At 43.4% G+C, this 11,386-nt stretch overlaps 3 protein-coding genes across 3 annotated transcripts in view; 2 read left to right on the top strand and 1 right to left on the bottom strand.

Annotated features, from left to right (window-relative positions):
• mycbpap (mycbp associated protein) overlaps positions 1 to 1,693 on the bottom strand; it is a 7,933-nt gene extending 6,240 nt beyond the window's left edge. Inside the window, exons 1-4 of the mRNA XM_060047867.1 lie at positions 1,552 to 1,693; positions 1,090 to 1,249; positions 673 to 779; positions 27 to 228 (exon numbers count right to left, since the gene is read on the bottom strand). Of these exons, the coding sequence (XP_059903850.1) occupies positions 27 to 228; positions 673 to 779; positions 1,090 to 1,249; positions 1,552 to 1,578 (496 nt within the window). The 5' untranslated portion in view covers positions 1,579 to 1,693. The remainder of the gene's footprint in view (positions 1 to 26; positions 229 to 672; positions 780 to 1,089; positions 1,250 to 1,551) is intronic.
• rasd2b (RASD family member 2b) lies at positions 1,687 to 4,424 on the top strand. The gene is made up of 2 exons (XM_060047900.1): positions 1,687 to 3,156; positions 3,286 to 4,424. The coding sequence occupies exons 1-2, from the start codon at positions 2,574 to 2,576 to the stop codon at positions 3,822 to 3,824; spliced, it is 1,122 nt and encodes a 373-aa protein (XP_059903883.1). The 5' UTR covers positions 1,687 to 2,573; the 3' UTR covers positions 3,825 to 4,424.
• A 2,661-nt stretch (positions 4,425 to 7,085) lies between these two features.
• LOC132454462 (GTPase IMAP family member 9-like) lies at positions 7,086 to 10,744 on the top strand. The gene is made up of 2 exons (XM_060047826.1): positions 7,086 to 7,409; positions 9,015 to 10,744. The coding sequence occupies exons 1-2, from the start codon at positions 7,268 to 7,270 to the stop codon at positions 9,929 to 9,931; spliced, it is 1,059 nt and encodes a 352-aa protein (XP_059903809.1). The 5' UTR covers positions 7,086 to 7,267; the 3' UTR covers positions 9,932 to 10,744.
• Positions 10,745 to 11,386: the final 642 nt, after the last annotated feature.

Genomic DNA, 11,386 nt, shown 5'->3' with positions numbered 1-11,386 from the left:
GAGACCTGGCTCCTACGTGAACTCACTGGCTAGAGACTCTTGCTGCCGTCGCCGCTGCCTCATGTGTGTGCTCCAGTGCTGCAGGGCGTGGCTCTGGGTGTGTGCCTGGCCGGCAGAGAGCCCGCCGCCTCTGTCCTCAGCCCCTCTGTATGCGTGCCCCCCCCCCGGGGCAGAGGAGGAGGGTCCACTCAGAGCCTCTGTGGTGGTCTCCCGCAGCCTCCGGACTGACTGGGGGCCGTGGAGGGAGGACAGGGAAGAGGGGGTGAGCACCAAGTCACCAAGAGTTTCGACCGCTTATAGTCCAGTCTTGAGAATCCTGAGTCGTCCACTGAATTGGTCCTTCAGTAATCAATGACAATGTCAGTTTGGTAAATGACATGCACATGCATGCGCACACACACACACACACACATACACACACACACACTCATGCACGCGCACACACACACACGCACACGCACACACGAGCGCAGACATACACACCAACACAATTGAGCCACAGATTCCATGTGTGTGGCTCTGAGTCAAATACACGTTGAGTCATTAATAGTTATTATAACCTTATAATAAATGGAACACATACCAATAATACAATTCCACCTTTTACTTGTTAGAGTGCCTCCCTTTTAAGGGAAACCCATCCCGGCACATATTTACTCATTCCCTATTTACCTCAGTCTCTCCCCTGGTCTCCAAATAACTCTTGAAGTCCTGCAGGTTACCCAGAATGCTGTGGGGCAGAACCACGCCTTGATGGTCGTAGCGGGGCCCTCTGTGCCCTGAGATATCAGAGACGAGGAACACAAAAGCAGTGGTATGAGTGGTATATTCGATTCCACAAACAAATATGCTTATTTTAATTTCGAATATTTTAAACTCTGAATAAAATCCTGAATTGTAGTCATTTGGTTTATTTGGGCAGCATATGAAAAAAGACTATGCATTTGTTGAGGGTATGTACATAAAAGTCTAGATGGAATATTATATACTATATATACATAGTCATGTGGTCCAGAGGCAACCTTGCAAATGAGCATGATTATCTAAGACTCATTTAAGTAGACTAGACCAAGACCAAGTCCATTACACCTGTGTGGCGCAGCAACAATGTGCCCTCCGCTTGGCAGAGCTGGCCCTCAGCCTCTTCAACTGTTTTACAGCCTTGCTGGCCTGTTCGCATCCTCCGCGCCAGGGCTCCAGTCATTTCTTCTTGCTTCCGGGAGTCAGTGGGAGGCTTTGGTGAATGAAGCTGAAGCACACATGCGCTGTATCTTATTGCTTGAACTATTCAGTGTATTTTCCCTGAAAGAACTTGGCTATTTCCTTGGTTTCCTTGGCTTTCTGATCTTAGAGGCTGCAATAGCTGTGACGTCAAGAGAAGAGGAAAAAGGAGAGGGGAGAGGGGAAAGGAAACAGGACAGTGGATAAAAGACAAGGAAGAAGGAGAGGAGAGAGAAAGAAAGCAGGGAGGAGAGAACATTGGAGAGAAGAGGGGAGGGACAAGGAAGCTGCTCATCTGGATCATTAACTTGACGAATAGGCTGTACTCACATTAGGTTGTATGCTTTTGACTTGCATTAATTTGGAACGATTAACACACCCTGATGGAAGAGAGATGCTGCCGTCAACTTCACACGTTTTTTTAAGAGGAAATATACAGAAAACAGGAGAGAAGGGGATACACCACAATAAGGGGGGGTAATCCATAGGCCCACTTACCCGGTGCAGTTCGGGTTCTGAAGTCCCTTTGGTGAGTTATTTCACCAGACTCGGTAGCAACAACATGAGCCATAGCCTATAAGTGACCACTATACGTTGTCTACTCTTCACACGCAACTCAATCCAATCCTAAACCCTCCTATTTAACCTGGTAACGTCACTAACCATGTTTATGGGACATCTTTAATATAACTTTTAGAATAATTACCGTCAGAGTACAACCATATAAGAGCTAGCTTACCACTTCCTCCCTCTCGCTCGCTATGTCGTAACCATAGCAACGGACGCTTGGGGCAAGCCTGCGGTGCTCTGGCAGCGCCAATTTCTAGTTCCTAACTTTGACCTGCAGCACGATTTATTCATGTGACGAAAAGCCCATAGGAAGAGGATGAGGGCAGTATGTGATTATTATTTTTAGATTTTTGAGATTGAAGTCAGGATTCCGATTTTTAAGTCAGAATTCTGACCTTAATCTCTGAACTCAAACAAAATCCGTAAACCGACATACTTGTTTGGTCAATGAGTACAAAACCACATTAGAAATTAAACAGACACGCCAATTATTAACATAATTAGGCGTTACACCTAACGTTGCGCGCTCCTGTGCAGACAGCAAAACAAAACCGTGTGTGTTGTTGTCGAGAACACGACCACCGCTACTGCCAATCAGTGAGCCAAAGGAAGGAAACATTGTGGTGACGTGAATGGGCACGGAGCTACGACGGCGTATAAAGACATCGCAAAGACCACATCAACCACTGGGAGGAGAGGCTCGAGCAGGTCTCACTTGGATCGACCCGCTGGTCTGAGCGAGCTGTCGACGCCGTAGGATTTGATGAATTCATCACAAAACCATGGAGCTAAACAGCATGTCCCCTGTTTTACAGTCCAAAATGGCAATCTCGCCCCAATCCAGCCGCTCGACCGTCGATCGAGCAGGCTCTTCAAAAGTTGTTCTTGCGTACAGGAACGCGTCGCAGCATTTGTGCTCGAGTGGAATAAAAGCAGGGATGGGTATGCTGAAACTGGCGACGTTGCAATGGAAACAATGTAAGACGCGATCTGAGGCAATCGTGAAGCAGGGGTCCTCGCCATCCAGCAGGAATTCCTGCAAGAATTCCCCGCTCGATCAATTGGCAGCTTTAGTGGTTAATGGTCCAACCCGCCTGAGTCAGCTTGGACAGGAGCCCTGCCAAGATAAGTCCAGGAAACACCAGAACTGTAAGCGCATCGTGGTGCTCGGCGCTCCGCGGGTCGGAAAGACCTCGATTCTCAGAAGGTACCTCCGGGATGGATTTGTGGAAGAGTACAAGCCGACTTCTGAGGACTTTCATAGAAAGCTTTTCCGTATCCGCGGAGAGACATATCAAATTGACATCCTGGATGCGTCTGGAGAAAGAAGCTTTCCAGCCAAACGGCGCCTCTCCATTCTAACTGGTGCGTAATCTCTGCGTAATTGCGGTTGCAAATATTTTGTATTTGCAATTGTTAAATCAAATGTAGTTTCGAGAACGACACATATACATGTAAAATAAATAGTTCATGTTAATGTACTTATTTCCGCAGGTGACGTTTTCTTGCTAGTATTCAGTCTGGACGACCGGAGCTCATTCGAGGAGGTGTGCGCCTTGCGGACAGAGATCCTGGAAGCAAAGGCCAAACTAAACCAAATATCTGTGCCGGGTCAGTGCGCAACTGTTCCATTCGTGGTGTGCGCCAACAAGATGGATCTACCGCTGTCGGAGAGAGCTATACCGCAAACAGACTTGATGCAAACGCTTGGCGAGGATTGTGCGTACTTTGAAACCTCTGCCAAGGAAAGTACTAACCTAGATAAAGTATTCGAGGCCTTGGCGAAGCAAGGGGGCTTGCCTGCGGAAACCGGCCCATCGCAGCACCGCAAAGTCTCTCTACGTTCGTACCAGGCAATGTGCACGGACCACGTGCACGGCAGAAGGAGCCAGGCGCCCCGCAGCGATGACGCGTGCGGCGCACTGCATCCTCTAGCACGACGGCCGAGTTTCAGCACAGATCTTCGTCAAATCATGGGACCTCATCAGCCACAAAAGCCTTGTAAAAATTTTGAGAAGTGCAAGATTCAATAAGAAACACATATCGATAACCGTTGCGGTGCTTCAACAGCCTATTCCATGGTGGTCTTAATAGTAAAACATCATTATTTCAAGGTCCCTTTTAAATGTGCTGTGGACTATTAGGCCTACGTGGCTGTTGGCTGAGTATTTGCCATTATTTATTAATGTTATCCAGTAAGTTGATTATTTATTATTACCCGTATCTCACTTTGTTTTTGTGTGTGTTGGCCAAAGCTCCCTTTCATGTTGTCAAGTGATGCATTCAGAGATACGAATAAATGCTGTGGAAACTGGAATTACAATTGTTGAGGTTGTTATTATTAGGACTGATTGTATAAAACAAAGGATGATCCAACAATACACAAAAATCGATGTGTTTAGTTAGTTTTCGCATGAAGGCAGGTTTGAGGTTTAAAATCGCCAAAGACTGTCTCATATATAACTCAACTTTGCCGTATAGTTGATGATGATTCTTCCTCGCAGTGGGAGAACGTTTTAAAATGGGTAGTTGTGCATTGTAAATAATAAATCAATTTATTCTTGGAGTATCTCTCAAAGATGTTTATAAAAGTTATAAACAGGGATGTTATTGCAGACAGCCAAAGACTATCATCACTTTAGAGTCTGTTACGTTTCCATGGAGACGTCTTTTCAATTCATATAATGACATAAAATTACAAAAATTAAGAAGAAAAAACAAAACAATCATGGGTTCCTTATTGTGTGGAAAAGCGGACAGTTGAGTTATTTCAATGCAGAAGAAAAAGGGGTTTGGATTTCGTGATTATATCCCCTTATCTCCACTGGTGCACAGGAGTCCATCTTGGCCATGTAAAAGACGATCACAAAGGATGGGTTATAGCTCTCTCTTTTCTGTCTCCTTCTCAATTTTTCATTTCTTTCAACACAACAGAAGGTGGCCTCACTTCGCTCTGTGTTCACTGAGGAAGAGCTCACGCTCACATGTGCCGTTGCAATTTTCTTCAGTTCAACATGAAGCCTCGATTTTCAGCATGTGCACTGGCCTTGGGTTTTGTGTGAGTGCTCAACAAACTGTATGCCAAGATTTTTTATAATTCTACCAAGTTCACCATTCATAGAGGTTCCCCTAACACACAAACACAAAAATAGTAAAAGTCACTCACAAGATATCACTAGTTCTTTATAACAATCGGGGTATGTTTAAAAATGTGCTGATGGAAGTGCAATGAGTTATTACTTAATAATTCACACATTTTTCAAATATATTAGCAACTGCATGCACACATTTGGACATATTCAAACACCTGCAACCAACAATTCACAATGCTCTTTGTAAGATCTGTCAGACTACCTTCCAACTGGGAATCACAAGTTTGCAAGCAAAACATTGGCACATATCTTACTGTTATGGAGTATTGTTGAATGACCACTGCCCACTCTTGTTGAATGACCAGAGAATAGAAGGGTTAAACAAATCCAATGGAAAACAAGCAGCATTTTCGGTTTCTCTGTGTCCTCTTAATGTTGATAATGATATGATATCAAAAGGTCATCTCTTCCATCTCTTTATCCCCAAGTGCAAACACCTGCCACCACAATCCATCTGGGGTCACTGATACGAGGCCTACATGTATCCCAAATTACCGCTACTTATTATACATCCTGCAAGCATTAGTGATCTGCATTAAATCCTAGAGAGATCTGAGAATAAATGCATTGACGTCATTGTGAGGCGAGAGATAAGAGATAGAGAGAATGGTCTGAGGAGAGGAGGTGAAATGTCAGTTTGTGTGGCCTGGTGTAGCTGAGGTGAAGCATGACTCTCAACACTTTAATCAGCCACTTGTTCACAGTGAGGGGAGTTGACCTGATAACGTTGACATATGGGGGTGAAGGCGGGGCGAGGGCACGCAACTAGATGACAAACTAACCGACAAACAAATGGAATAATGAAGCTGATTCATAGTTGGATTGTAGGTTTATGAAAAGCTGATCTCACGGGTCTTCAAATACTTGGTGTAAACATTCAGACATCTTCATGTCATTTGCATATAAACCAAGCTCTGCATCCAACTTCCACATGCGACTTCCTTTAAGTCAAGTGAATTTGCATTGCCCTTAAGGCGCGTTCATGGTCCTGGTGATAATGAGACGGCTCGCCAGTGAAGACGCCCATGCTTACGCGTGTTCCCGACAGCGACCGTTCATGTGCACTGCGTTGGGAATCTAAAAGTTCTGCACTTCAAAGTTCGGTTTTTTTATCATTAAAAAAAAAGTCAGAACTAAACAGAACTTAGTAGGATCAGTTTCAAGTTTGATCACATTAATTTCCTTGTAGCCTATCACCCACTATCCTGTTGCTTTTATTTATGAGAAGCCGCCCCTGTATAGAAGGCTACACATGCCCTCATCTAGAGCTGGTTTACCAGTAGGCCTACACAACGTTTAAAACTGAGCAAAATCGATGCCAACAAACGGTTACAACGTCAATCAGTAAAGTAGGCTATGTGATATGATGGTTGATTATTTTATATTGACTAAAATGTTCATGTTCCGCCATGTTAATGCGCGTCACTAGTAGGCCTAAACCATACATCACCAACTGGGCAACTCTGTTATCAAAATTTGTCCCGAGTTGCCGAACGGAAGTAGAATCATAACAGCGTCATGAGGTGTCGTTCACGCAAACTTTCCGACGTCGCGAAAATGTTTTCCCCATAATTTCCGGCGATGTGAACGCACCATTAATCACAGAAGTCTCACAGGGATTCAGATGAAACCTAGTAGGCCTACAATGGTGGTTATGTAAGGAAACGTTATAATGAATGGTTGATTCAAAATAAGTTATAAAATCATAGCATGAGGACTTCTCTGTTGATCTGAGCTGGCCTGCACACTAGAAAAGGACTAATGCTATGTTTGGTTTAACATGGCTTATTATGGCATTATTCCAGCCGTGTCCATGTGGTGGTGTATAAATTGTGTCAAGCTGGTAGCAATTGGCCAGGGCATCGAGTAGTCATTAAGTTTGCACAAAGTCGATGTGTTGCCTAAACCTAACCCAACTGCTACAAACTGGAATGAATAAGTCAATCAAGTCAAAAAATGATGCAGGACACAAGACCCGGTCTCCTTGGTCTATGTCCTGTGTTTGAACCATTCAACTTTTTCCCGATGTACTTTGTTGTTCATTATAGGCTACATTGTCACCTGCCTCTTTCTGGTTGAGTGCCATAATACAAACACGCCCTGTGTGAGTTCAGCACCCAGTAGGCTAGGAAAGGGGAAGGCTTTGCATGAAATGAAACTAAACCATATGGCAAAGAAGGGACAAACACACCAGACATTAACTAGCCCATATTAAGGTCTTCAAGAGTTGTAGGAGTAGGCCTACTTCAGCTAAAAAGAAAAAAATCTCCTATTTGGGAGATAATAAATTACCTGAACTGTGTTTTGGAAGGATCATATTACAAATGACGATGCTGTTTTCCTCTTTGTGTTTGGTTTCCGGATCTGCAAAGATAACACAAGTTAGGAGTTTTACGCTACGTTGGATCTTTGTGCTGTTTGTAGCATATTGTGCGGAGCGGTCCTCTGTTCAGTGCCAACATCCAGGTAAAACTTATCACACTTCAAAATACAAACATAAATAGGCCTCATACTATTTATATGTAATGTTATGTATGTCAAATAAAGGCACACCACAACCCCAACAAGAAGTAACGGCACACCAAAGGTTATCGGGAATGTTCATGAAAATGTGCATAAACACATTATAATAAGGATGTGTTAGTTACGAGTCTCGACCTTGCATTAGGCCTATGTGAAATCATTTATCAAGAATGAAGCAAATAATGAATGCAAAGTAATTACCTATATGTTATGCTTTATTGCAACCAGTTTCAATACATCTTTCACTAGCTAACATTGCTGTAAACTACGCCAGAATTATTGTAATTCCAACTCATGGTACACCAAATGCCCACTTGTTGGGAACCACTGGGGTAGACACTGACGGGGGAGATTCATAGTATGCTTTTAATCCACTTCCGTGTATCGATGGGATCTGTAAGTTAAAAAACGGAGACATCTAGGCCAATGTGAACATTTTGGATTTTCACTTGACGATTTCTTCCTTACTTATTTTGTGGGTGACTGTGCCAAGATGCTGTCATCTCTGTCTCTGTGGGTGTGGGTGTTGGCGATGTATAAAATATGTGGACAAGCAGGAAATGTCAGTGCGGAATTTTACTTTATGAATGCTTTTATATGGCTGTTAGTGGGCCCCTAATACAGTATTTGAAGGCGTTGTTGCAGAATTACACCCCCAATGAGCTTTCCACAAACATGCTGTTTTTTTAGAGGAGGGTCAAGGTGGAGGGGGGTGAGGCCCTGAGCAGCTTGTGGCCACGGTACCATGCGCTCTGTTTACAGTGGATGTATTGCAATGGCGAGGCACACACAGCTTTTGACGTGTTCTGCAAATATTCTAGAACACTCTGGGTGCTCCGGCGGAAGTCCTGGAGCTCTATATCTAAATAATATCATATTATACATAGCCTACATATCTATATCATATAATACATATTATCACGGCCTAAAGCTGTGTGCGCCTCCCGACGATTTTATGCATCTCAAACGACTGCGTCGGGTTCTCCGACGTCTCTGGTTCTTCCACTTCCATATCAATCTGAAGTAGACTGAACCGTGACATGGATGAGAAAGGGATTGTTTCCCGCGATTGTTGACCGCGATTGTCTCCTGCCGGAGCCTCAGTGCCCCCTGCCGAGTCACCACCACCTCGGCAGCGGGCAGCGGCGGTGGTGCCCTGCGGTGGTGGTGCCTCGTGGTGGTTGGGTCTCGCAGCAGCAGGCAGCGGGCAGCCGGCAGCCGGCAGCAGGGCTCCGGCGGGAGACAGTCGCGGGCAACAATCTCCTCCATGTCGCGTTTCATGTACTTCAGGGAGTCAAAGCCAAAGTTCCTTTCCCCAATTTCTTATCAACCATGGCTGAGATAACCCCCACTACGAGTCTCGTAGTGGGTCAATGAAAAGGTGAGGTGTGCAGGGATCGTTTATTTAATTTGAAGGATAATAAGGTTTGGTTCAAGGAAAAGTCGTCGCGTGTGGAGACCATTGGAAACCGTGTTATTTAGGAGAGTATGTGTTGACATCCATGCACCTCATTCCCCTTTCCGTTTTAACCTCTAAATATTCCACAGATTATAAGGGTCTGGAGGAGCTGAGACTGATCCTTGTTGGAAAAACCGGCTCAGGAAAGAGCGCAAGTGCAAACACCATTTTGGGATCTAAGGACGCCTTTAAAGAAGACATCTCCCCTGGATCTGTGACAGAGCACTGCCAGAGAGAGCAGGTGACCAGAGACGGACGGTCCATCGTCGTGGTCGACAGCCCCGGCCTCTTCGACACAACCCAAACTACAAAGGTCATAGGAGAAAAAATAGAGGCGTGTGTCGAGAAGTCCGTTCCAGGGCCCCATGCGATTCTGCTGGTGATCAGTCTGAAGGCCAGATTCACTGAGGAAGAGCGCAGTGCTGTAGAGTGGATCGAGACTAACTTTGGCTCAGATTCTTCCATGTACCTCATCATTCTGTTCACCCATGGAGACATGCTGGGAGAGAAAACAGTGGACCAGTTTGTGAGCGAAAGTATACATTTAAAGAGGGTCCTCAATAATTGTGGGGGGAGATATTTTCCACTGATCAACGGCCTGGGTAGTGACCCCAAGCAGGTTCAAAAACTTTTAAAAATGGTTGAGGAAATGGTGAATTTCAATGGAGGGCAGCATTACACCAATAGCATGTACAAGGAAGCTCAGAGGAAAATTGAAGAAGAAAAAATTAGGAAAAAAGCAGAAAAAGAGAAGAAAGAACAAGAGGAAAGGAGGAGGGAGAGAGAACAAGAGGATAAAAGGAGAAAGAAAGAAGAAGAAGAGGAGTATCGGCGATTCAAGTGCAATGCACTCCTTGTGGTGACTGTTGCAGTATTGTGTGGCGGTTTATTGGTGCCCTCACCTGCAATAGTATATGCCGCTACAGGATTAGTATTTTATGGTGGTTACAAATGTTATGCTGAAGACTATTTTTGGATGGTTTCAACCGCTGTGCAAAATCACTAATTTCACTGGATAACAATTAATGCATTAACATTTTTCTGTATGATATTTTAATTGACCACGATAATGCTTTAATGAATGACTATTAAGTACAGTAACATGGGTATTACAGAACAAAATAAGTAATTTCTGGGACGTAACAATTGTAACATTTCCTGATCAATATTGGACCTTTAAATAATTAAAACACATCTTCAAGGGTCTGCTGGGTATGCTCAAAGGTTTACTAAACGGGACTCTTATGCAGGTTTGCAATATAATTGTAACAATGTTTTTAAATTCAATTCATTTTAAACTAGGGTAGGTAATTTGGAGAAGTTAGCCAGAGTAAGCATGATATTTTAATGTTGGATAAGTATCCAACAGAAAAAATCCTACCCCTTCCTCCAAAGCCTCTCCCCCAAAACACATGACTGCTATAGCTTTAGCTGAATATCTGCCCAGCCTTTGGGAAGACTCCAGTCATGCACAATGAGTCATGCACTCTGCATGGTCAGAGTGGCCACAGGTAGCCGGGTAGGAGGACAGATCGGTCCGCTATACAATCATTTATTCATGCTGAATTGCATAATTGGGTGGGTTTATTATAGCTCTGGGACAGCTGCGGATACTGTATTTTTCATCTTTTCCTTTTGACCAAGCGTTTGATTTATTGATTAATGTTGGGATTTCAAGAGAAATCAACAAATATGACAATGCTTCAAAAGTGAATTGCTTACCCTATCTTTAATCCATTTAACATTGAATGTTATAATAGGATTAAGATTAGTTATGGTTACGGCAAAACACCCTTTTGAATAAAGAGATTTTACTGAGTTCCTTATTCTTCGTCAATTCTTTATTTTTGTGCCAGATTCCATGAGTGACATATCAGGTCCGTTATTATTATCCAGAAAGGTGATTATTTATTATTAGAAGTATCTCACATTTTGTGTGTTGGCTTAGGCCTATGTATAAATACAAATACAAATACATGTTATTTATATCTTTCTGGGTACGTTTCAAAATGTGCTGATAAAAGTGCAATTGTGCAATAAACTATTATTTTAGTAATTCATTATCGTTATACAGAAATAATTCAGAAATGTGTCAAATACATTAGCAACTGCATGCACACATATACATTTGGACATATTCAAATACATGCAACCAACGAGCCACAATGCTCCTTCTAAGATCTGTCATACTACCTTCCAACTATTTACAAGTTCGCGAGCAAAACATTGAGTCTTGCTGAATGACCACTGTTTAAAGAATAGAAGGGTTAAAAAGTCCAATGGTAAACCAGCAGAATTATTTGTGTCTCTGTGTCCTCCTAATGTTTATATCCAAAGGTCATCTCTGTAGAAACACCTGCCACTACAATCCACATGGGCTCACTGATGCCTACATGTATCCCAATCATATGCCGCTACTTATTATACATCTTGCAAGCATTAGTGAACTAACCCTGAATTA

The sequence above is a fragment of the Gadus macrocephalus genome, chromosome 3 (genome assembly GCF_031168955.1).
Source record: "Gadus macrocephalus chromosome 3, ASM3116895v1".
Lineage (NCBI taxonomy): Eukaryota > Metazoa > Chordata > Actinopteri > Gadiformes > Gadidae > Gadus > Gadus macrocephalus.
This window is presented reverse-complemented; position numbering and strand designations above follow the sequence as displayed.

Bases quoted from the DNA above. Each gene is read 5' to 3' on its own strand.
- LOC132454462 (XM_060047826.1), top strand. From the start codon at position 7,268: ATGACGATGCTGTTTTCCTCTTTGTGTTTGGTTTCCGGATCTGCAAAG. The intron at 7,410-9,014 runs GTAAAACTTATC...AATATTCCACAG, and splicing joins TGTTCAGTGCCAACATCCAG to ATTATAAGGGTCTGGAGGAG.
- rasd2b (XM_060047900.1), top strand. From the start codon at position 2,574: ATGGAGCTAAACAGCATGTCCCCTGTTTTACAGTCCAAAATGGCAATC. The intron at 3,157-3,285 runs GTGCGTAATCTC...TTATTTCCGCAG, and splicing joins GCGCCTCTCCATTCTAACTG to GTGACGTTTTCTTGCTAGTA.